The sequence below is a fragment of the Diplotaxodon limnothrissa genome, linkage group LG8, assembly GCF_057381915.1.
Source record: "Diplotaxodon limnothrissa isolate DT_005_m linkage group LG8, D_limnothrissa_male_GT1.1, whole genome shotgun sequence".
NCBI lineage: Eukaryota > Metazoa > Chordata > Actinopteri > Cichliformes > Cichlidae > Diplotaxodon > Diplotaxodon limnothrissa.
Genome location: NC_140603.1, coordinates 20,953,704 through 20,980,548, shown reverse-complemented (window position 1 = coordinate 20,980,548; position 26,845 = coordinate 20,953,704). Strand labels below are relative to the sequence as shown.

General features: G+C 38.4%; 2 protein-coding genes across 4 annotated transcripts; both read left to right on the top strand.

Annotated features, from left to right (window-relative positions):
* The first annotated feature begins 8,279 nt into the window (after positions 1-8,279).
* Positions 8,280-20,769, top strand: qrfprb (pyroglutamylated RFamide peptide receptor b). The gene is made up of 6 exons (XM_085360826.1): positions 8,280-8,646; positions 15,747-15,905; positions 17,122-17,183; positions 17,686-17,921; positions 20,145-20,242; positions 20,372-20,769. The coding sequence occupies exons 1-6, from the start codon at positions 8,280-8,282 to the stop codon at positions 20,767-20,769; spliced, it is 1,320 nt and encodes a 439-aa protein (XP_085216952.1).
* Positions 10,076-11,957, top strand: LOC146626826 (uncharacterized). Of its 3 annotated transcripts, none has more exons than XM_085360825.1 (7): positions 10,076-10,157; positions 10,263-10,356; positions 10,500-10,599; positions 10,744-10,976; positions 11,067-11,253; positions 11,426-11,553; positions 11,640-11,957. In XM_085360825.1, the coding sequence occupies exons 1-7, from the start codon at positions 10,117-10,119 to the stop codon at positions 11,955-11,957; spliced, it is 1,101 nt and encodes a 366-aa protein (XP_085216951.1). In that variant the 5' UTR covers positions 10,076-10,116. The 3 variants fall into 3 exon arrangements, with proteins under 3 accessions (XP_085216951.1, XP_085216950.1, XP_085216949.1); XM_085360824.1 differs by having other exon boundaries at positions 10,726-10,976; XM_085360823.1 differs by having other exon boundaries at positions 10,717-10,976.
* Positions 20,770-26,845: the final 6,076 nt, after the last annotated feature.

Sequence of the window (26,845 nt, the reverse complement as noted above, 5' to 3'; positions counted from 1 at the left end):
TTTCCCTTAATAAATGACTCAGGAAACTCAGGAAAGGGGGCAAATACTTTTTCACAGAACTGTAGAGAGACATCAATCATCATCTGGTTGGTAAAGTCGTCAAGAGAGCTCAAAGTTATTTTTACATAAATATTCAACAAGTCAGTTAAAAATCCAGTCAGACAAGATTAGAAATGAATCATTAATCAGTATTTGTTTAATCCCTGTCTGGTTTGAATAGGACAGTTGTGTTTTTCTACTGAACCTTGAAAGATAACTGTTGTGGTTAGGTGTAGCTTTGGGTCATGTGGTGTTGGTAATAGTGATAGTGGTTGCTATATCACCTGTTCACGTCCCGAGGGTATTTTTGTGAATGAGTGGGTGATGGGGGAAGTCGAGTTTTGCTGACCGCTCAAGCTTAGAATGTTTTTGATCACTGTTTTTCTACGGATTTTAAGGATTTGATAACAAATAAAGGAGTTTTAACCTGGAACTTTGACTTACGTTTTAAACAGCGGGCGCGTCAACATTATTCCCCTATTCAGCTGCTCGGCGACTCAAAGGCTTGACAGTCACCAATAATAATTTAAAAATCAGTCTGCATTTTATCATCTCCTCATAAGGGCCCAATATTGTCTAGACTAAACACTAAATACTTCTAAATATTTCTTTCTTTTAAAGTGCAAAAATAAGTGAAGGGGGGAAATTATATGTTTTCTCTATTTCAGCTGATTCATTTCACCTTGGTAGAAATTTGTCTTGTCCAACTGTGTTTTTATACTGACCTCTTAACCAACAGCGGGTGTAGTCATTTTCTGTTGACCTGCACATGCAGCTGTGCCGGCGGAGGAAAAACATAACATGTAAGAACTAATATGAGTGTTAGCATTTTTGTTGAAAATGTGAAGAAAAATTACACTGATCTCCTTCTATTTGATCTCCTAGATGATCATTTCTGTAGCCCTTCCTTTCTTCTATTCACACACCTGTAACTCGTGGATGTTTTGTGCCATGCACCGTCATACCCAAAGACTCAGAATATCTATTTTTGCACCTCTTGTTTACAGTATGCTGTGCATCAAAATCTAATTTTCTAAAATTACCTTTTCTCCTGTGCCTTCAGTTAAACAAATTAAGTTGCTGTCCTCAGTGAATGATTTTTTTTCACTTGCATATATATTCACTTGTCAGATACACCTGATCTACTGAACTACTCATTAAGCATCTTATCAGCCAATCACACTGCAGCAATTCAATGTATTTAGGCATGTAGACATTGTCAAGATGACCTGCTGAAGTTCAAACCGAGCATCAGAATGTGGAAGAAAGCAATTTAAGTGACTTTGAACATGGATGTCTGTACCATACAAACTGGTCTGAATATTTCAGAAACTGCTGATTTACTGGGGTTTTCCCAGACGGTTGACTCTGGGCCAAAGCTCAGATGAGTGTGGACAGACTGCTTGGGGCTGATAGGAAGTCATCAGTAACTCAAACAACCACTCGTTATAACCAAAGTATGCAAATGAGCATCAAATGAATGCACAACTCATTCAACCTTGAAGCAGATAAGCTACAACAGCAGAAGAAGAGAAAGAACTGACCCAGCAGCATCAAGTTTGAGGAGATCAATAGTTTCTTCCTCCTCTCTCCACCTTTCTTTCACCCCATCCTTCTTCTTGGGACGTTTTTTTTTTTAAACTCTAATCTAAATACATGTACTGAAATACACAAATAAAATTGCCATAACTTGACCTCATGTTGCCTGCTTCTTTTCTTGTGTGTCTGTGGATGTAAAACAGTAACACACTTTCTGCTCTGTGTCTTTAATTGTAAATAAATGCTATTGTTTTCATTTTAAAATGCAGTGCAAAAAACTTCTGCTCTAAATCTAGAATCATAAATAAATCAGTACACAGCTGTTTCACACCTTAAGGTTCACACTCCCTTGCTACCTACCAGAGTCCTCGAAGAGACAAAAGATTCTTCCTGTGGAGCTGTCTGCTTCCCCCAACTTCCTTACTAGACCCCCACCATTTGTCTTACTGTATGAGTGTGAGACATGTTAAAATCCAGTGGCACCAAGGTATCATACAATAAAATAATGTGATTAACCATGACAATGAGTGAACTACCCTTGTCAGAGCTTAGCACAATAGCTCACAGGATGAGCATAAAAGGATGTACAGCTGACAAGTCTGCACCGACTGTGTGATGAAAGGGAGAAAATTTCAAAAGCAATGAAATTTGAAAGTGTAATGTAAAAAACGACTTGATGAGAATTTAGATAAGATGCAGTGTTTTCAGGTTTCATGCATTTAATAAGCTGTCTAATCAATTCTACTCATTTTTCCAGAAAATGTAATTTATTTATTTTTTATTTAATGAACACAACAGAAACTCAGAGAGTTCCTTGATCATCAGAGTAGCAAAAGCCCGCTGAGCTAGTTCCTGCAAATGTTGTTGTAGGAAGTTTGCAATGCCAAACAAAAAACTTTAAAGGTCTTCACCCTGGAAATAAGACAAATAAGACAGGACGCAACAAGCAACCAGTGTCCGATAAATACCCTGTTCACAGTGAAGCTTTTAAGTAAAGCTAATCTAAGAATGTGTTAGTAGTATGAATTCTGTGTGTGTCAGTCTACAAAAATAACAAAAGTACTGAGTGGTGTTCCCTGAGGAGACTAAGCTTACTATAGTGAAACTAAAAATGGTGTTAGATGAAACAAATAAGAACCAAAAAATTTCATTTCAGTTCATTTAAAGCTAATTTAATAAGAGAAACGTGTGAGCAGATCAGAGTAATGCCAGAGAAAAAGTCATCAAGTGATTAGATGACATTGTCTTGAAACCACAAAGATCTGTAAAAAAAAGAAAATTGCATCCATCCATCAACAAAATCCATCTAGAATTTCAGGGATATTTCAATGTGGACAAAAGTATTGCATTAAAGTATACTAGTTTCCTGGCAGCTGATTGTGTTTTAGTTTAAAAAAAAATTCTTTACATTACAATTCCCTATTTCTTTTTCAGCACCAAAAAAGTCAGATAAGATTTCCAGGTTTTACTGAGAATGATCCAGTAGAAGAGTGAAGGATGGTATTTATCTTTGAAGTGGATCATTTAAACTGAGGGGGGTTGGGGACAATCAGAGAAAGCTGTGCAGGGGATGCAGGCAAGCAGGCAGACGACAGAAGAGTTGTACCAAGGTTGATCTAACCACAAGAGATTCAAAATAGCTAAGTTTTTTTTTTTAATGAAAAAACTTTAACCACACTTAAATTACGAACCGAATTTCAAATAAAATGTTGTGAAGCTGTGTAAAATACGAATTAAATGAATGGAATAAATTGCAAATCTCATAAAGCCACATTTGAATTACAATGAAACATAGAAAACATATCAAATCTTATCCAATCAGAGATTTGAAAGTTTATTTAAGTAAAGCAAAAAGTTAAAAAAAATTTAAAAAACACACTAGCATCCCCACAACAACAGTGGATGTGGACTTTTGCTGCAATTCCCAGCTCCTCAGCAGGAAACAGAGGCAGCCAAGAAAGCATTAAAAAAAGACACAAGTGGCTGAGCTGGACAGTGAGTTATGACAATGTTGGCTCAAGGAAGGTGGGAAAGGCTTGTTACGGTCAATCACAGAAGTACAGCCCCAGAATTTAGATTTTCTTGGCATGTGGTCTTAGCATGTTTAGAAAATCTGTCAACAATGGCGCGTATGATTGGTTAGTGTCACAGGGGGGCAAACCGCTGACAGAACAATGAGCACTATGTGACCACGGTAGATCAAGGTTGGGAAAAGGCGTAACAGGCATGCAGGATTAATATAACAACTTTTGCACAAAATGAACAAGGAATGTTTGCTTTCACTTACCTGCCTCTATTCCATTTCATCGCTTTTACCTTCCCACATTGTTTAATTCATCACTCTGGTCGACTAGTTTTCTTGCCTATCATCTGAGAGTCAATCGGTCTCTGTTCTCTGTGCTGTTCTGTCACTTTGGATTTTAGTGTCTCATTCCTGTGAACCGCCTCCCAATCTGGTTGCTTAGAGTTTTCTACCCGTTTCATCACCACCCCATGTTTTACTTCCTACTGCTGTCGGGATTCTCTATTCTGCTTCATCAGTGTCTAGTTGCCAAATAATTTATTGTAATAAATTTAGTTCAGTTCTTTTAAACAATCTCTTCTTACTGTGTTTATGTTTTTCTGTGGCATTATTGGATGGTGGAGATTATAAAAGGCAGAGTTACACTATGCTGTGAAGTTTGTGAAGCTCTGCCCTTACTTTAAACACCCAGGGACAGTAGATGGGCAAGAAAGGAACTCTGTAAAAGCAAAAGCACAGATTGCAAACAGACAGCTCTGTCAGTGGTCTTTGAAAGTCTTTGATTCCTAGAGACCAGTCATCTTGATAACCCTTATGTATTTTCTGCATTTTCGAACTTTGTGTTCAAGGTTGTAAAAAAGATTGTTATTAAAGATAAACGTGTACTTCTAGGAAATGCGTGTAAAGCATGAGGTATTTTTCACCATCACAACAAAACAAGACAAATGTAATATTTGTATGCATTGAACACTTGAACCAAGACCCTGATCTCAAGGCTGTTTCTTTACAAATTAAAGAAGGAGCTCAGGTAAGGCATTTTTATATCTGCCAGTCATAGCCACCTATGTGATTGTTATGTAAAACAAATACATGCTTGTAGCTGTAATATTTGTAGCACTGGGTTAGCATAAACCCCAGAAAGCTTACTAACATCTAAAAAATTTACAATCCACTGCTCATCCTTTTGAACAAGCCCTGTTTCTTACTCACACGTAGTAAAACACAGGTTTTTGTGTTGTGCTGAATGTAGAGGAGCACCTGCACTGTATTTTTAGTTTAGTCTTTCTAAGCTCAGCTTGCCACATGTACCCAACGCTTTCATTTTAGCCTTCACCATTACTCCACCGTGCATGGATGTGTTTTTTTTAATCAGACTATTTATTGGTGCTTGCATCTCTGCTTTTCTATGAATAAAACAAAATCATTACCATCTGGGGATTTAAATTATGCCGGGCTTATATTTTGTCAGCTTTATCTTGTAAACAGCACGACTACATGGATGACTAGTGTGGAAGCAGTTTTTTTCCCCTAACACCACCAGCAATAACACCATTTTTGATTAGCGTCATTATTGTTCGCTTGCTAGTTGTCCAGTATTTTTTAATAAAAATAAATGACATTGTCATCAGTGCATATAATTAGCATGTTGGCATGCTGAAAAAAATAATAACAATCTAAGATGATGATGATGATCATTAGTACCACCGGATTCAAGTACTATTTTACGTCATATACCATAGGCCTCTAAATGTACCATCCAAATTTATTTTCACCAACTGGCCTAACCCCACGAATGTATAAGGTATTTCTAATATTTCATGTTGTGCAGACCACTATAACACAGCTCAGCAAGTGAAAAAAAGAATAAAAACTCATATTCTTCCTTACACTGAGACTTGAAAATTGCCAAGTAGTGCAGATTTCTTGTTAAAATGATGAGCAGGCTCATCAAAACTCAGCAGTGATGGCTGATGAATGCAGCTCTGAAATTACAGGAGCAGTTATGGGGCAGTTTAATTGGATAAAAGCAAAAAGAGTAGATGCGCTTTTTACACAGCGTGGGGTGGAGTCAGCGGGTGACAACAAAATACATTTGGTTTGAAATCCAGACTTAACGCACAATCTGCTGTAATGGGTTTAATTGAAAATCACAAACAATCTTGTACATTGTCATTCAAATCTCTTTTTATATGACTTTACAGTGAAAAGTCAGGCTGTAACAATCATTTTAGTATTGAAGCAAATTGTGGATCTCAAATCATGCTGCAGATTTTTTTTCCTTTTGACTAAAGACAAAATAAAGTCCTCCTGGCAGCAGTTACACTATTTCCAAAAACACTGAATCACATGTAAAATCATTCAAATCCATATTGAACTGAAAATAGCCCAATAGCATATAAAATGTTAAACCCAAGAAATTATTATTATTTAAATATATACTCATGATATAGATATATTAGGAAAGTTGCGATGGGTGCATGCTTACTACTGTATTACATGGCCTCTTATTTCAAGAATACTCCCATTTGGTAACTGGGGAGAGAAATTGCTGTAATTTTGAAGTAAAAATGCTTTTCCATTCTTGCTTGACATATGACTCATTCACAGTTTGGAGATGCCTTGTTCCTCTTTCACTTTATAAGGCGACTATTATGGTTGACGTGTCTGTTAGTTATGGCAGTTTTGTACCAGACTTCTTCTTTCAGCTGTTCCCACAGCAGATAATCTGCCTCCATCTCACCCTTGGATCCTCTTCTGTCGCACCAGCCCTCAGCATGTCCTCCTTCACAACATCCATGAATTTTCTCTGTGGCCTTCCTTTTTCTCTCCAGCCTGTCAGTTTCATATTCAACATCCTTTGAACACTAAACCCCTTTATCCTCCTTTGCACATGTCCAAATCATCTAAATTTTGTCTCTGTCCTTTCTGGTCACAAAAAAACTAAAAATGAACTTTAGTTTTGCTACCCCCAGCTTTGCCTCCTGTCTTTCTATTAGTGCCACCATACATCAGGTCTCATTATTATCTTGTAAACCTTCCCTTTCACTCTTGCTGCTATATGTCTGTCACAAATCGCCCCTGACAGTCATCTCCATCCACTCCACCCTGCCTTCACTCTCTTCTTTACTACTCTTGTACACTTGGATGGTTAACCACAGGTATTTAAACTCATCCACCTCCTTGCTACCTGGTTGCATCTTCACCTTCACAAACACATTTTGTTTTGCTTCTCCTGGCTTCATTCCCTTTCTCAACAGAGCATGCAGTACCTCCAACTCGCCTGGCTCTCTTTCACCTCCTCCCTAAACTCAGTACTGCTCACAATGCTTTCTGCAAGCATCATAGTCCATAGACACTCATGCCCTTGATGTTCGCAGACAGTATTGTGGTCTGTGAGCTAGATTGCTGTTTTATGTCCAAAAGGTTGTCTTGCTGAAATAAGCCTGACCTTCCATGAAAAGATGTTAGCTAGATAGCAGCACATATTGCTCCCACATCTGTATTTATTTTTCGCTATTAATGGGACATTCTGGGATGTACAAGTGTCATCCGCACTGATGCACCCTAACTTACTGGCTCAGGAAGTGTCTAATGACAGTCCTGCTCCCTCTTTAGCCTGGAGGAAGCATGAATTTTAAATTTTGATCCATTAGAATGTCTTATCACTTCCCCTCAGTCAATCTTGAGTAGAGATTACAATTGTGAATGCAGTGGTAAACTGTGTTTACAGACAACACTCCTCAGAAGTGTGCTTTAGGAGATACTGTTGTTTCCACTCAGCTATGTTTGTCTCCTATGCACTGCTGTCTGAAGAGCTCACTGATAACAGCTATTCAACAATGTTTTTGTCTCTTTTCCTTGCTTCCAGAGATTTTTTGTAACTGTCCATTATTTTTAATGGCTTGTAACGTAAGTAATATATGCTGGTCTTCTTTGCAGTCTTATGGCTGCTATTTTCTCAGGCAGTCTTTGTGAGTGGTGAGACGTATTTACTTTTAAAAGACTCCAGAAGCAACAAATGGTTTGCTCCATCCCCAAACGCCTTTACTATGTTGTGAAGAAAAACACATGCATGTGATGCAAGACCGTGTTAAAGTTTTTTGAAATCTTTTTCTGACATCAAATTTCCAAAGCAATACAGTTTTTCTCAATGAATGTGTTGGCTTTGAACTATTTTCAAGCAAATATGGGGTTTCACTGAATTGCAAATGACTGTACTAGTTTGCTTCATGGAGTTGCCAAAATGGTTTGAAAAATGTCCAGTTAATTTTCTTAATTAGCACCCTGCATGGAGTGTTAACTAAAAAGAGAAAGTTATAGACGGGTTAATTGTTTTAAACTACGTGTATTTATAGTTTAACAGGACTAAACGATCTAATCTGAGGATAGGGGCATTTAGAGAGCCTATGGTACAACTTCGTCCATTGGCCTGTCACTTTGTCCTCTGACCAGGGCGGGCGCACACACTCACCCGTACGCGCACACGGAGCACTACATAACTGCAGCAGCAGCAACAGCATCGGGGTCTGGTGGATGAACGAGGCGAGGCAGCAACACCCAGATGCGCACCTGTAGGTTAAAAAAGCAGCTTTCCGCTGAGAGCTCCCGCTGATTGATTTCTTTATTTTACTTTCCCCGTGCAGCCAAGTTCGTCTCAAGGTTGAGGACACAGTTCAGGATGGCCGCAGCTTCGACAAATTCGGGGCAGGGCTCCACTAAAATAACTCCTGAAGTGCTGCAGGAGATGCTCCAGTACTACAACCTGAGCCGTCGGGACTTTATCAACGCCTACAACATCCAGCCGCTCGTCTACATCCCCGAGTTACCGTACAGCGCCAAAACCACCTTCGTGATCATGTATGTGGTTATTTTCGTCTTGGCTCTCGCTGGAAATAGTTTGGTCATCTACATAATTGTGAAGAAACGGACGATACAGACGGCGACAGATATTTTTATTTGCTCTCTGGCGGTCAGCGACCTGCTCATCACTTTCTTCTGCATACCGTTTACTTTGCTGCAGAACATCTCCTCTGAATGGTTCGGCGGTGAGTTATGAACTTATATTAAGCCACCAACTTTTTAGCAGTACGTCAGGCACGAGGATCGTTTTCTCGATAAGAATAAGATTTAAATATTAAATCGCGAGACTGCTGCTGTGAGGGGATACAATGTGCCATTAGGTTACACCTCGGATTATCCATGACTTTAACTAAGCGCACAAACTGAATAATAATGACACATGCTGCACCTCAGAAAGATGTCCCTTTCTATAAGCCACAGTACAGCTTCAAAAATGCAATGAATGAAATCTAGTACAGCAGCACATTAAAAAAAGAAATGTGCACATTTCAGGCACCAGAGAGAGTCAGAACAGGGTGGGAAAAACATCCTCGGAGGAATGAACTTTTAAAGAGATTCTTGGAACCCCACCATGAGCTAATGCCTTTAAATGGCAGATAAAGACCTCCTGTCTCTTAAAGGCTAAAAAAAAAAAAAAACCCAGATGGTTATGAGTCAGAAACCTGAAGGGAGTCACAGCGGGAGGCAAGTGAAGCACCGCTGGCTCCAGACTGCCAGTTGATCATACACAGTAAATTTCCCAGTGTTAAATCAGCAGTGTTAAAGTGTATTTACTCTAATAGAGTCATTATAACAACAGCTGGAGCAAAACGCCCCCCAGTGTGGGTGATGATTCCTGGAGTTAAAAGAGACAGTGTCAACGTTACTCTAGAAAGCTCCTCCCACCACAGACTGGTTTTCAAACCAAGAGGATTTTTCACGACGCCATTTTCTTCACATCAGTTGCAGGGTAAGTTGTTCATATTTACTTATTAAACCAACAATTCGACATTTTAAGCACAGGTAGCACGTTAAAATAAGGTTACATTCCTTTTGTCCATGTTTATTATATATTTCATTTTGTACCAGAAGCAAATGTGACACTATCTGTATGCTAATGTAAGGTTGTTAATTAGCTAAAAAAGTTGACTGATATCAGTGTTGGACTGTAAGGCTTGTTATCAAAATTTATTTCAGTGTGTAGTGGTGATTGTGTTGTGTTCTAGCATGTTCGAAATTCCATTAAATGAAACCCTCCATGTGTTGGGATCTATATATTAACATTAGCTAGCTAACTAGCATTTTGGCTAACCTCAGTGCGCGGGCAATTCGCTAGTTAGCGTTAAATTTTAAATTACCTAACTCAAGCATTAACTAATTAAAATTGTACACTAAATGTTACACATTCATCAGATTCACAGCCCTTTGAGGAAACGTCAGAAGCTGGATGCAGAAGCTAAGCAAGTAAGAGTTAACAGATTTCCACATTCTTCTAATAGTGTCTTTTTTGTTTGTAGTTTAAGTGTTCTGAACTGTAGTGGTTATATCAACATGTAGAATGTTTTTATTGTGTTTTCCAGTTGGTGGAATCCATTCTCACAAGCAAACCTGGTGGAGAACGTATAATAAATGAGTACAATCGGACCAAGTCCCTGGTGGATGAAACCAGAAGAAAAATGGTCAACATACTGGTAGCTGACATGACAGAAAAAAATGGGTAATTTATTTCTGGCCCTGTGATTTTTACTATCATTTTCAAATTATTTTAAATCTCTATTAATTCCAGCGAAGCTGACTAGTTCTTTTCCTTTTGATCTTGCAGTACATCACCACCACGGCAGGTAAAAGAAATGTATGCCAGAGGAATTGTAACCTTTTTCCCTTACCTCAGTGACCCGTACTCAAAAAATGGCTATGTAAGTAGCTAACAGCAATAACTGATACAACTAAAATCAAAATTTTAAATCCTGCCAAAATGTATGTCCTTATCAACTGTTCATGGTCACATAACTTACTGATAAATTAATAAACAAAATGTCTGTATATGTCACTCTCCAAGGAACATTATTATGATGGCGAGAGTGGCACTGGGTACTTGGCCTGGAGGATTAAAACCATACAGAGATGCACTGCTAAAGAGAGGCGATTAACATCTGGAGGTAACACTTATAATTCAGTGGAAACGTATAATACAGTTCCAAATTGTGGTTCTGTATTAATAATGGTTATCAAATGTTATTATTAGTTTTGATAAAGTTGTATTTCATATTGTCTAGCACCAGGAGATGGATCATCGGGTGAAGACCAGTGTGGTGGACCAACTGTCAGACGAGAGTTGCAGTTTGTTACAGAGAACGTGCTGAGTGAGGATGAGTGCAAGGAAGCAATCTCTCTGATGAAACATTTAGCTGATGAAGACACAGTCAAGAAGAAGATGAAGTTGACATTTGTTTATCGACACAACATGGTCCTTGACCCCCTGCTGTCAAGCAACATACTGTCTGTGTTTCCACGTTTCAAAGATATCAAAGGCTTGGTGAATATTTTTCATTACGTTGACAATGTAAACACATTTTATTTTTTGCAGATAGCAGATATAATTCTCTGTTCTCTATCCCTGTTACAGATTGAACAGGATTTTGTACTGATGTTTGGTGAGGATGTATCAGGCAGGTTGCTGGAGAGGTGGCCAACAACATTCAAAAGAAAGATTATCCAACAAGGCAGAAAGCTTCCTTCTACCAGTGACCTGGAAGAACTCTTGCTGGCAGCTGACTCTCCTGAGGATGCCACTGAAGTTAATGCTGACATTGGTGAGCTGTTATTTCTTTAATTAGAACATTCACAGGATATATAATGTTTGTCACAGAACAGCTGTCCTTTTGTATTTTGGGTCTACTCAAACATTTTGTCAATGCAGATGCATTGAAATTTGTTATTGATGAGGATGATTCAACTTTATTATAAAACAATTTTTTTTTTCAGGCTGGGACAGTGACCTCTCAGCGATTCTATTGCTATTACATTTGATTCCACCATCTGGTCAGGGTCGGAAGAGACCAGGAAAGGTGTCAGCTTCTCAAGCAGAAAGGCATCTTGTAGTCTTCAAGAAGGTTTGTTTCTTTTCTATTTTTATGGTATGAATTACCAGTTTAAGAAACACTTGATTCTTATTGCCTGTCTGTATTTGTCTTTTCAGACTGGAACAAATATCCAAGAGCACCTTGATGCCATCACTACCAGCACTCAACCCTACCTCCTGGCTGTTGGGGTGAAAAAGCATGACATCCACCAGTTCTTCATTATTCTTGACAAGAATGCCATACCATGCAAGTCTACCTCTTCACTTGGTGCTTTTGATGAACTGTTTAAAGCACATTTTGTGTTTGGCACATCTTACAACACCATGCTTCACAACATGTACACATTCATCCAAACCACTGTGTACAATATAGATGTTGGCAAAATCAAAGAAAGTCCCAGAGTTGCTGAAATAAGGACAAGGTTGCTTCGTTAGGGCTTGAAGGTTAATTCTCCATCATGAAGTGTTTTGTCTGTCAGGCTGAGTTTACTGGTTCAAACATGCTTGTTAGGCATTTACGGTTAGTCCATGGTTACTTACCCGGAAGAAATCTTCGCCTTAAATGTGCCCAGCGTGACTGTGGCTGTGTGTTTGGCACTTTTTCAGGTTTTAGAAAACATTTAAATACCAAACACCTTAACTATTTCGACCAACAGGCTGACACTGATGTTAATTTACAGCCTGATGTGGCAATTAAAGAAGTTATCACTACAGGGCAGGTGGTGTCAACTAATGTAGAAGAAACACCCACAACATCTGAAATGTTGAAAAGTTCAAATAAGAGCACTTTGGATATGTGTGCCTCTACTGTTGCACAGCTCAGGGCAGCTGGATTAAGCCAATCTACTGTGAATAGTTTTGTCTCCTCAATGGAGGAAGTGTTTTTTGAGATTCATACTCAGGCTAAAGATGCAGCTTTACAGAGCTTACCTTCACAGGACACTTCAAGTAAAAAGAAATTAGAGCAGTCATTCAAAAACTTTGAAAACCCATTCACACTGTTAAATTCAGAAGCTAAACGAAATAGGCACTTTAAACAAAAATGGGCAACTGTTGAACCTGTTGAAATGGTGCTTGGCACAAGATTTGACAGTAGAAGAAACAAGATCACAGGGACTTTTGATCAAGTCATTGTAACCGATAGGTTTGCATATGTTCCTATTTTGGAAACACTGAAAACTATCTTTCAAAACCACCATGTTGTCGACATGTTCAAGTCGAGGAATGTGTCCAGAGAAGGTGTGTATGCAGACTTAATCGATGCTGCCTATGTTAAAAGATGTCCCCTATTTTCTGCAGGAAAAAGATGCCTTACAAATTCAACTGTTTTATGATGACTTTGAAACTGCAAATCCCCTGGGCTCTAAAAAGGGTGTACATAAATTAGGTGCAATATACTTTACACTAAGGAATTTTCCTCCAATCTTTAATTCGTTGTTGGTCAATATTCATTTGTGTGCTCTTTTTCATGCACAAGACTCAAAGCGTTATGGCTTTAATTCAATCCTTGAGCCACTTGTCAATGATCTGAAAGTTCTTGAGACAGAGGGACTGAAACTTCCCATGTTTAAACACTTGGTTCATGGCACTGTAATCCAGGTCACTGGGGACAATCTTGGCTTGCATAGTCTGTTTGGGTTCGTGGAGTCATTTGCAGCTCGATATTGTTGTCGTTTTTGTCTGCTTGAGAAGGATTGTTTTCAAAGTGTGTTCTGTGAAGATGATTCTGGTGTTGCACTAAGAACTCTTGATATGCATAAGCAGCACTGTGAAAGTGTACAAAGAGATCCTACGCTACCTCATGTATGTGGTGTGAAACGCACTTGTCTCTTGAATTCACTTAAATATTTCAACACAGCCAACAATTTTTCTGTAGATATCATGCATGACATTTTGGAGGGAGTTGCTCAGTTAGAGGTGAAACTTGTGCTGCAGTACATTCAGGAGAACTTCCTAAGTGCTGAACAACTTGCTGGTAGAATACATGCCTTTGACTATGGGTTCAATCAGCAGCGAAATCGCCCACCAAGGGTAAAGTTGTTTGATGGCAGTAATGATTTAGGACTAAATGCAATTCAATCTTGGTGCTTATTGCGTAATGTACCTTTGATGTTTGGCGATTTGGTACAGGTGGGTGATAGCTACTGGCATCTTCTACTTCTGCTTCTACAAATTGTCAATATTGTGTTTTCACCAGTGCTGTCAGAAGGTATGACCATCTACCTCAAACATTTAATTATTGATCATCATCAGCTCTTTAAGCAGTTATTTCCTACACTCAGTCTCCTACCAAAGCATCACTTCATGATACATTACCCTCGCAGTATACGAAATATTGGCCCAATTCTGCACATGTGGTGCATGCGTTACGAAGCCAAACATAACTTCTTTAAGAAGCAATTAAAAAGCTTTAAAAACATTACAATGACATTGGCCAAGAAACACCAAAGTTGTATGGCCATGTATTGGGAGTCTTTTAGCCTCGAAAGATTAGCTTTAGGACCAGGAAAGATGGTGACACTTGGAGAGCTGAAAGAAGGTCCAGAAATTGCTTTAAAATTTGGAGCTGCGTTGTCTACCAGTGTTTTTTCAGCTAAGTGGATAAAACATCATGGTACAGAGTACCGCCCTGACTTTATCATCTGTACAGAGGTAGTGTCTGAGATTCCAGTGTTTTATAAGATCAAAAGTATTGTTGTGAAAGATGACATTGCATTGCTCTGTGGAAAACTGATGGAAACCCTGTGTTTTGATGACCATTATCATGCATTTAAGGTCAGAATGCACCCCAATATGGTGCTGAAGGTGTTGAACATAAAAGAGCTGTGTTACTTCAAACCATTTGATCTTCAAATGAAGTATGGCACTTCTGATTCCTCCCTGTATGTGGTTCCATATTGTCATTTTATGCCGAACTAAATTCATTGTTTTAAAGTGTTTTATGACTGTTTTTGTGTGTGTAGTGTTTTATGTACACTACATGAGATGTTTTAATATTTTGAGCCTGACATCAAAATAAAGCCGTTAAACGTATTATCTAGTTGTGGTTTTTGCTTACTTGTTTTATATTTTAAAGCATTATTAGAAACCAGGTTTTCATGCTGGAAGAGGAAGAGTTTTAGTAACACTACTTGGTGTAAAATTAATTTAAAATTTTACTCTATGAGAGCTAATTTTTCACAAGAAAAAGTGTATGAATAACACAGTATAGAGTAACATCAACTCTCATCAGAGTTATTTGAACCCCCAGTGTTAACTTGAAATAACTCAATTCAGTGTTAGAAATCAGTGGAATTTTACTCAAATAGAGTTAATTTATCACTATGTTAGAGTAAATAATATGACACTACTAGTAGTGTTAGGTTCATTTAACACTCTGCGGTGTTACTCAGTGTTAAATTTTTACTCTATTTAGAGTTAATTTTACTCTAAAATTTTAACACTATAGAAAGAGTTGATTTAACACCAATTCCGAATGGGACCAAATAGACTCGGGACCAGTGTTAAATTTAACTCTTTAAGTGTTATTTTAACACTCCGAATTTTACTGTGTATTTAGTCCCCCAAACCATGCACTGAAGTATTTGTGGATAAGTGGCTGTCGATGTGAACATTTAAATAATTAAATTAACACACTTATAATGTTTTATTCTAAAATTACAGACTGTTTTCTTGTTATGTCCACTTCTGTTACAGCATAGATAATGAAAGCTCATGCTCATATCAACATTTATTTAATGCAATGGATACTGAATATAATGAATACTGGATAATGGATATAACTAGAACAATTTGTTGTTGTTGCTTTTTATTTTTAAAAGGGGTGATTCTATTTGCAGAGTCTTTAAAGTGCTGTCTCCTCACAGTGTGATAGGGTGTTATTTCAATGTCTTATAGTATCTTAAGGCTTGTACATAACTGTATTAACTCTCAGTGATATGAAGCATTAAATCTACAACCTCTAAAAACACTATATGAATCATTACCTCTTGGGCTTGATGTTAAAAATCAGCATGTGGTTACTAAGTGGGAGCTGATATATTAAACAGTTTTTAACACTGACCTGCAGAAATATTGTTAAAAGCTGACAAACAACCTATCATAGCAAGAACATAGCCAGGTCTGAGCTTGTCATTTTAATAAATAGTCATCATAATTTGTAAAATGTTTCTTCTGCATGCTGCATTATATTCATTATTATATTTTTATTTTTTTTACTTGCAGGGGTTCTGGTTTGCAAGACTGTTCCATTCATACAGACTACAGCCATAGTGACAGGCATCCTAACAATGACCTGCATTGCTATTGAGAGATACCAGGGTATTGTATTCCCACTGAAAATGAGGAGGCAGTATTCGTCCAGAAGAGCATACAAGATGCTAGGTATTGATTGTTTACCAGAGTGGCATGTTGTACTTATGCATCCTCTGTTATGTGAGAAATATCGCAGCAATGCTGATTCACAGATAGAAATACATGGGGTTTTACATGTGCGTGTTGCCTACACTGCAAAGCTCAGAATTCTGCATGCCAAATTGACAAGACACTTATCAGAGATTCAAATAAAGCAAGTGTTACTCTCGAGCAAACATGCGTGTGAAATCTTTTTAGTTACACTCTTCTCAGATTCAGCCAGATGCTGAAAAATTGATCAAACAGCACTTTGTAGCGCAAATGGATAATGATCCAAAGTACACTGCAAAAGCAACCCAGGAGCTTATGAAGGCAGAAAATGGGATATTCTTCAATTGGCAGGGGGCTCACCTTATCTCAACTCAACAGGACATTGTGTTTAGTTACTTTAGACAAAACTAAAGGCAGAAAGAAGCACAAACAGGCAGCAACTGAAGATGGCTGCAGCAAAGTCCCAGCAGAGCATCTTAAGGAAGGAAATGCAGGATTTGGTGATGTCCATGGGTTCTAGATCTCTGGCAGTCATTGACTGTAAAGAGTTTTCATCCAAGTATTAAAAAAATAATCCTTAGGCTATATATCTAAAAATGGGTACCCTGTGGGACAGGGTATAAAAATATCTGTAATTCAGCAACAGTTAATACAAATCCTTCCTTAAACCTATTGAGTTAAACCTGAAAGTATGTACACCAATCACATCCTGACTGTTTAATTTAAATAGTTTCTAGGGGAAATAAATTCCCACAAGTATTCAGTGGTGAAGGTTAAGTATTGCCTGCCATTATTTTGTTCTTAATTGGTTATTCTAAATTGGTCACAGGTCTGTAAGTGGGGTTAAGTAACAACCCCCCCACCCCACCCCACCCCCCCACCCTCTTTAAGAAATACTCCTTTTAAATTTAAACCATGTCTAAAAAAGTCAATACATTATGCCATACAATGTCTGGTGTTATGGGTTGGGCTTTGCATTATTGGAATAAAGAAGAAAGAAAAATGCAGGTATCTCACAGAGATTGCACACGATTGACAGATTATGAATTACGTAAGAGAGGTATTTAATTATAGGGCTACTGCGACTGCTGTTTGTCACTAAAAAGTTGCTCTCCTTGAAATGCCTTAGCAGACACAGTATTAAAGTTATAGGTTTTCTATTTGATGGTATTAAATACTTGTTTGTTTCTTGCAGGACTTGTATGGATTGCCTCAGTGATAGTGGGCTCACCAATGCTGTTTGTGCAACAGTTAAAGGTAAGTGCCCTTCAAAAAACACATAAGATTGCCTTTTTTAGCTTGAAGAAGGTTCACATTCCTGGTAATCCCTCTGAACACAACAGATGAAAAGACATGTTGGCTTTATCTTAACTTTCCACCTGAATCAGGCTCTAAATTCACTCACAGCAGAGCCACAAATGTTGTGAATAGATGCTTTTTAATTGAGATTTAATTAAAATTTTAAACTACCCTAATTTTAATCTTGTGTTTGGGGTTTGGTTTTATTAAAGCTGTAAAAGTAATAATTTTTAGTTGGTGGGATGGCATAACATGATTATACCATATGCTATGTCCTCTCAGGGAAGCCTACTACTATCAGATGGCCTCCTTGGCACACCAAACCTGTCAGAAAAAAAATGCATCAGTGTGAATCAAATGTAGTAAAGCATTGGATAAAAACCACCCTGTCAGTCAGACCTACTTCAGCTGTCTTGACCGTTCTTCCATGACTAAAAGCTTTTCTTTTTCCATATCTCAGGTGAAGTACGACTTCTTGTACGATCACTACCATGTGTGTTGTCAGGAGAGCTGGAGCTCAGTGACTCACAGGCAGGCGTACACCACCTTCATCATGGTGGCCCTTTTCCTGCTCCCTTTGGCAGCCATGCTATTCCTCTACACATGCATTGGCATAGAGTTGTGGATCCGCAAGAGGGTGGGTGATGCCTCAGTCCTCAGCACCATGAACCACAGGGAGATCAGTAAGATATCAAGGTGGGTTAGACAAGTCTGATGGAGATATTTAACCGCCATATTTATTTGTAGATGACATTTCGTTTCAGTTTGGCCTTGTTTGCATTCCAATTAACAGAACTGAACTGTCAATAGTTGAGGGTGGAAGGTCAAGAATGGGGGCACTGTTGTTGCATTATTGCCCTTGCTGCATGGTCTAGTCATCTTTACAAAAAGAAATGAACCTGCTCTTCAAAAAAAAAAAAAAAATTTAAACTATAAACTTTTATTTTATTTTTTTTGGTTAATTCAACAGTTAAGCAAAGAAAGAAGAAGAAAAAGAACACCTGTTTTCTATCGCATATGGGACCCTTTTTTGGCCCACTTGAACACTCCTTCTGCTCAGAGGTTGAAATCGGGCTTACGGGATTTAGCCTGGCAACAAAGGGACGATTGTTAACCTTTTTCATTGTTTATGAATATTGCTGTTGGCTTTCTCTTTCTGCCTCCCACGTCCTGCTATACATGTAGATGCATCTTTGTCCTGTGTGTGTATATGCTGGTGACTGCTGTTTCCCTGCTTTGCAATTAAAAGTTCAAAAAAAAAAAAAAAAAAAAAAAGAACACCTGTATTTAAAAAATAAGGAGATTAGGTGACATCTACTTGCATGCCATGTTAGTTGTTCATTTTACGCTATTAATATCAGTGCAAGACTGACAGCAATCCAAAGAAATTACAGTTAGATTCAAGGGAAGGACAGAACATTATCTTTACTGACTGAAACTAACATTAACAGGTGGTTTGCAAGAAGATGCAACACCTGCTCTCCGCTGTACTCCACTCTACTCTCCTGGACATAAACTATTAGTCATTTGAGCAATGTTGTTGCTCTTGTGGAGAGAACATGTGAAAGGCAGAGACTGAAATGGGTATATGTTTATACATTTAGGGCCAGGAGAATCGTTAGGGCACTGCACTTAAGATACTTTTGCCACCAGGTAGCATAGTTTGGACCTGCAATATGTGATACTGGCTGAGTTCATTAAAGATTTATTGTATTGTGAAAAAGAAAGCTTTTATAGGACTCTAAGTAAAACTTTAAAGCTTCCATCAGAATTAAGAGATCAAGCAGCAGCCAAGTACTGCTAATCAAATACACTTGATTAACTGACTATCAGCTATGTTCGAGCACCTTATAAAAGTTGAGGTTTTGGCAGTTTGGTGTTCTAAAGTATTTAGGTGTGTCAACACAGTGCCGATTTCTTTACAGCAAATGAAACCCGAGGTCAGACTGTGCAATGCTCAGGGAAACTAGAAAAGATCAAGGAGCTACATCTCAGTTAGCATGTTAAATGTTAATGTTCATGACAGTAGAATTAGAAAGAGATTGGATAAATATGGCTTGGTAGAAGCGTTGCCAGGAGAAAAACTCATCTTTCTAAAAATAAGTTAGGTTAGTGTTTCCAAGATTTCATCTAAAGAAAGCACAAATTTCTAAATAATGTCCTTTGCACAGAGGAGAAAGCACAGATGTTTGGCTGTAATGCACAACACCACATTTGGCAAAAAGCAAACAGAGCGTATCAGAACAAACACATCATACCAACTTTCAAAAACAGTGATGGAGGGTTGATTTGGACTTTTTTTTACAGCTACAGGATCAGAAAACCTTACAGACATCAAGTCAACCATGAAATCCTCTGTATACCAAAGTATTCTGGAGTCAAATTTGAGGCCATTTATCCGACAGCTAAAGCTTGGCCAAAACTGGGTCATACAACAGTACGATGATCCCGAGCACAGAAGCAAATCTCCAACAGTTTTGCTGAGAATAGAAATTACTCAAGGTGTCACAAATGCACAAAGTTCAGACCTCTACCTTACTGGAATGCTGTGGTGGGACCTTAAGGGAGCTGTGCAGGAACAAATATCCAAAATCCTCAATGAACTCAAACAACGTTGTAAAGAAGAATAGGCTAGAATTTCTCCACAAAGATGTGAGAGTTCAGAAAACAGCTTCTTCGAGGTACTGCTGCTAAAGGTGATTACGTCTTTTGAAGAAATTCACACAAATACAGACTCACTTCCACAGTGACTCACTGTTGCATCTCTCTGGTACATTCCAATGCAAGAAGAGTGCCATGATTAATGTTCCTGGTCACACCTGCTTTTTCCCTGCAATAAGACATGTGTTACATTTGTGTAGTTTACATTTTTTTATATAACGATTTTGATTTTTTGATTTTTTTTTTAACCTTCTACAGGAAAAAGAAAAGGGCTGTGAAAATGATGATCACCATTGTTCTGCTATTCACAATTTGCTGGGCACCCTTCCACACAGTCCACATGCTGTTTGAATACTGTAAGCATTGCCTGGTGCATTAAGGGGTCTGTGGTTTCAGGAGTAAATAAAAAAAGATCTTGCTTAAGTGCACATTTCCATTTATTAAAAGCCTCAATCCTCTTTATGTGTAATTATCCTGTCCTCCAGATGACCTGGAGAACAAATACGACGGAGTCACACTCAACATGATCATCGCCACTGTTCAGGCCATCGGGTTCTTCAACAGCTTCAACAATCCCATCGTCTACGCCTTCATGAACGAGAACTTCAAGAAGAGTTGCTTTTCCACCCTCTCCCACTGCGTTCGAAAGCCTACCCAGCAGAGTGGCGCTGTGGCGGCGCCTAGACTGAGTGTGCAGTTCATCAAACCCCAAAGTAGAGAAGCCTTCCTGGAGCCAGACGAAGGCAATAGCCTGGAGCCGCACTCAGCAGAGAAGGGCCCTTCGACGTCATCACACGGAGAGAGGTCCCTGGAAATAATGGGAGAGAAAATCTCCACCATTCAAACGGAGCTCCCTGCAAACAGCTCCTCTCAAGTAAAATGAGAAGGAACTGTCCCGGATCTGAGGTGTTTTAACTGCTTACCTTGGATTGCCACGCTTGCTGTCAATTATTTTCACTTGGGGCCAGCAGCTGCAAGGCCATCAAATGTGATTTCAGGTTTCACTGATGTGGCTGAAAGATGCAAAAGTCCAACAGCTTGATAATTTATCTCTGCAGAGCAAGGAGTTAGGGAATGTATTCCCATGCTGGTCAGGAGCGCAGAAGAAAGATTGTTAATGAATATCACAAAGAGACACTTTAACTATAAACTGAGTATAGGGTGATCAGACCCTACTGAGAAATCATTTCCGCTTGTCTCTAAAATCTGGAGGACATTCAGCAGTTCTTCGTGAAAGCATAATGATGCATGAGTGTTCAATGTCACCCCAAATGATCTGAAATTGTATTACGGCACAGCAGGAACTGTTTGGAAATGAAAATGTAGAGGACGTTGCAGAGCTATGCTTTTAGAAGAGATGCCTAATCTTTCACCGACAGCTAAATTCGCATTAAGTTTGCATTTGCATTCAAGTCAGCAAAAACACCTCGTTTCAGGTTAATTCAGTTGAAAACCTTTAAGATCAGAGATTAACCTCTTTCCATGAGTCACCATCCTTTAGATACAAATTTTTATTATATCACAGAATGTGTGTAAGCCTATTTTGGACTATTTAATCATAAGCTGAGCAGGTGAAATCATAAGAAAGTAAATATAGCCACTGTACAGTTTAATAAGATTAAATCTCACAATACATGAAGGGATGAATACTAATTTTCAAACCTCTTCGCACTGTCGGCTGTCTTAATACACTGCTTTGCAAGGTTGCTGCTGCATACAAAAATAATCTTCGTCTGAGCTCACAACAACGGGTGCGTCAATCAGAACACACAAACATGGCAAACCCAACACATGCACAACACATTATGTCAGCATTTGAAGTTGTACATCCTTATGTCTTAATAACTGGAAGAAATCTGCACAACGTGTTAAACACAGATCTGCCCCTCTTTGTAGAAACCAGCATCCTACAGGAACAAAGTCACAGAAACACAGCAGGAAAGGGTTCAATGGGCTTTGCTTTGATGCTTTTACAGAATGAATCACAGTTTACACAACTGTTCTAACTGTGGAACAGTCAGACTGGGCTGTATCCCTAGTTCAGTCTCTCACTGGCCATTGTTTACACCATGATCCATTATAATTGCCCTAATCTAAAAGGTTCTCTCTTCTGTTGTCCACCACGTCTCCCTCTGTGAGCCATTTTAAATCTTCTATCTTATCCAGCCACTACTAAACAGAATTCTGCTTTCAGGAATATAGATGAAAATATGAACAATAGCACTTGAATAAGCTTGCAAAGCGTATTTTAACAAAACATACAGTCATATTTAATTTCCTAAATGGCTGTCCATCTGACAACATCAATGAAAATTGGAATGGAAGTGGGTGGTCATAAATTTAAGGCTTTCTTAATGACTCAAAGTGCTTTGGACTACAAGCCAAATCGACTCCATTTATAAGTGATGCAGACAGAGTAAAACATTTAGAGGGTAAAACATACTCCACATTTATTCACAATGTAATGTGTGAAGGCTGTAGTCGCTGATGTTTTTTGTGCAAAAAGCAATACAAACGCGAACACAAAGAAAGTGATCAGTGGTTGTTCTGTTGACCGTCTGAAGAGTTTTAGAAATGCATACTGAATGCTGAACAATGAATGTAAACAAAATGAGGTGTTATCATGACAGAAAGTCTGTCTGCCTTTTATTTTATCACTGACTGTGGAAGAATGAGATGTTCAAAAGAGTGAAACAGCCTAAACCTGCTGGATATACTCGAGCGAGTAAGCGAGGTACAAGTTGTGACTGTGGACTTCTTATAAAAACACAAACAGAAGAGTTTGTAAAGTCGGTCTGTGTAATATTTTTGCGACTCTGATGTCTTTAGTGTTAAAGTTTAAGTACCTGTTCATTTTGGTGTTAAACTTTCTGTCTTGGAGCTCATCAATTGTGCTTAAGGGAAAATACATATATATATATATATATTTCTAGGTTATCTATATTTGGCCTAGATTTGCTTTGCACGTTTTTAAGTATTTCATTCCAAAGCCTTAAATAATCCCTGTCAGCGCGGAAGATAATGGTATTGTATATAGACAGGGTCTGCAACGAGACCAGGCTTAGTCTTTAGTGCAGCCCCGGGTAGGGGAGGAGCTTAGCTTCTCTTAAACCATGGCTGTTACCGGTACTTACCGGTGTACTGTTGTGAAACTGTGGAAGCTTTAAAAATATTATCAATATGCTACTTTTAGCATGCATTTTGAGTTTTCATGAATCATGCTAAAATTTGCAATAGAGTGCACTACTGTAAATAAGCAGCATCTCTCCGCCTCAGTGGTACTGAACAATCAGACAGCCTTCTTATCTCATTGCTGACAACATGTTGGATATAAAACTGCCCGTTTCTACTATCTAACACACACAACCTTTGCATGACAGGATGCGCACAATCCACGATCCTAAACACAAGTTTCATGCTACATATGAGCGTGCTCACCAGAATCAAATCAGGGTTTCAGAAAAGTTTTAATAGGAGCTCAAATTGTGTTTATTCCTTGCAGCCACTTGCAAACGTGTCAGCTGTAGTTAAATCTGTGAAACTGGAGACGCTTATTAAACTCTGAGGAAAGACTCCTACAGCAGCATACAGCAACACATGATTTCAGCTCCTTTTAATCTTTTATCAAACTCAGATTACATGAATTATTGGTGAATCCCATTGATAGCCGCCTAAAGGTGCATAGCATGTGCCTTTTGTGTTCTCTGAGCATGAAGTTCAGGCTTTGCATCAGTTTTAGTATTTTTCTGATTTTTGACTGATTGTGATTGCCCGGATTATCAAATGTAATTGGATGATGCTTCGTGTGTGCTTAAAGCTATGTTTAGTTTAAACAGCTGGGCCCTAATGATGCTTTAATTTTGATGTGTTCTGCAGCCTTTTTGAATCATTTCAGCTGTTGAAACAGCACTGTCTTTGTGTCATGGGACCTCTTGATTTACAAATTTACACAGCACTGAGCAATGCTCTGATTAATAAAAGAGTAAATCAGGAGAAAGCCCCCGCTGTTTTTCTTTGGAGATCAGAAATATGCTGTTCATTTTCAGTAGTATTTCCACTTTATATCTTATTATCCTGTAGTTTATGGCTTTGAAGTAAAAGGCTATAAATGTCTGTCAAATCTTAGCTCTTGGAGAGAAAGCTCACATAAGCAGTAGTATTTTATGCTCTTGATGTAGTAAAATATTCCTCTCTATGGTTACTAAAGCGCTCTGTGGTAAGTAGTCTGTGCTGGTAACAATAGCTTGACTTTACTTTTTACAACTGTGCAGGATTTAAAGATTTCATTGACAATCAACCCATCGTTCATTTAAAAGACCGTGACTGGACTGAAGGATGTTACCAGACGAAGCTTAAAGGAGTGAACGGGAATTCACTGCGACATGTTATCACTTAAGCATGAGCAGGCTATATTTGTGTACGAGAAGACCGGATCGATTACTGCTTATTTCATGAATTATTTCTTGTGCATTAAAGAGCTCTTTCTGTAAATTCCAGGTCTCTGGATATTTTTTTAGAGTCAGAATTCCTTTTGACAGCAAAACTCACTTTTGATACAGTACTGCAAAAAAGTCTTGTGCCACTTCATCTTTTCCAGTTTTTGCTTCCAAAGAGTCTGAGCAATTTCAAATGTTAAAATTTAAAGTGGTCTTGAGCAATCCGGTCTTTAAGTCTGACGTCACTAGCCGTGTCTGGGCCTAAACTCCGCTGCAGGTCCATATATCAAACAATCACTGTGGCATTACTGAGAGTTGAAAAACTGTCTAAAGTCTTTCATCTTTAATAAAATGATCAGCGTTCTGCTCTACCAGGTGTAACAATTGAGTTTAACATCCAGCCATCCGTGAAAACGGAATTTAACGGAGTTAGAAGTTAGCAGGAAGTTAGCTCTCTAGCTTCCATCTAAATACAATATAGCATGTCCTGACTGTGGGGTTTTGGAAACAAATTAAAACGTACAGCTCTGCTATCACTTCCAACATAAATGAAGACAGAAAACTAAACAGCAGTGACGTTTGTAGGGTTACTGAAGTTTGGCTAGCTGGTATATAATGATGTGCTACGTGACCGCTAGTGACACAGCTATGTTAGCTATAAACAAGCTAACTTTTTTTCCACTCGATAAAAGTTAACGTGAGGGTTCTCGGTAGTCAGGAACAAATGTAATCGCATGGCAGGAGGCTGTAAACGGACCAGACTTCAGTCAGGAGAACAACTGAGATAATCCATCCACAATACGAGGTTAGTCATTCATATACTGCTGCATGGGCTGGGCTGTAGTTACATCGTAAGGTTTTAAAAACTGAGCTTAAATAAATGATTAGTGGTAATAAAAGCCGAGGGAGGTCAACAGTGATCACTGAGTGTTTTAGGAGCTTTTTGAGATTAAATAGAAGAAAATACAAAACATTAAACATGTTAACAACACAAAAGCCATATTAAACACAGACTACTTTAGGCCCGGAAGTAGGATTCGTCACGTCATCACTTAAAGACCGGATAGTTCGAAAGGTTTTTTAAACGTTTTAGGACACTGGCTCCCTTTTGACTCTTTTATAGTCCAGTCCATGAAGCTGAACATTTCTGGAGGAATGCTTATTGTTTGTTGAACCAGTTAACACTTACCTATGAATCATTCAAGCATACATAAGGCTCTATAGTCAAGGCTTGAACCATGGTTATAATTAAACACAGCAGACAACTTAGCAAAAAAAAAAACATTTTAAATTGCATCTTTAGGCACTTGATTATAAACAGCTTAGATAGATAGAAAAGCTTATACATAGATTTAGAAGCAAAATAAGTAATTTTCATAGCAGTGTATTAAGTTTTATGCTTAAGTCCCACCCTTTTCAGTGCTAAATTTAGACAGTTTGAATAATACTGGAGAGAACAGGCTGGGTATCAAAGTGTAACTACTTTGTTTTCACCTGTTGCTTGAAGAAAGGAAACACCTTCTACTTGTGATCTCAAAAGAAAGAAAAGCAATGTTAAAAAATGTGTTGTGTTACTGTGAATATCTAAGCAAAAGAATATGAACAGTGAGACAGTTTAAACCTTATTGTGATGTTTCAGTTTTTTCCTCCCCCTTCTACTCAAAAGAACAGAATTTCTCTTCCAGAGTAGTTATGTGCTTAAGGACACACGCACAGGGGCAAACATTTCTGAAAGAGGTTATTAATGGGACTCATCAGAATTCAGCTCAACCTGATATCTTGCTGTAGCACCTGTAATGCTAAGCAAACTAACAGATGCCTTGCAGCAATATGAAATACGCAAGTGCTTAGTTATATTTGAAGAGTCAAAAAGAATATGCCACCTAAAATCAGTCTTTTAAATATCAAATATTTACCCCATATAGACAATAAATTCTGTTATTATTAGTTCTCAATTATTCTATTCATGGAAGCCATTAAGGATTCCAGTGTTAACCCAAAGTCACAGCAGGGGAGGGGAGAGGGCGTAATTGGTCATCGGAGATAAAACGATAAGATTTCGCCTGCAAGCTCCAGGGGTCTTCTGAAGTTCACAGATGAGTTTCCAATGAATCAGAGAACGTGACTGGCATACACTGTTATGGGCAAGAAAAAGGTTAAACACAAACCTTTGGTTGTTGCATTCAGATTAAAAGAACTTTCACTGGCGAAGGCTGCCACAACCAATGACAAGTTAAAAGGATAAAACAAGCCAGCTGGGCCCCAAAAAGCATTTTGACCATATTACTGTATTTTCCATTATAGCACTCCAAAAGCCTTTTATTTCCTGATAGCACAGAGACAGGAATGATTCTTTTAACTACTGAGCACACAAGTACTTACCGGTGTACTGGACTGAACTTTGATCTGATCATCTCTATATTTGATGTCAAACCTCTTTCTACCAACAACATGAGTAAAATTCAAGGCTTTTCCTTGAAAAACAAATTTAACTACATGGGGAAAAGCACAAAGATAACTCAT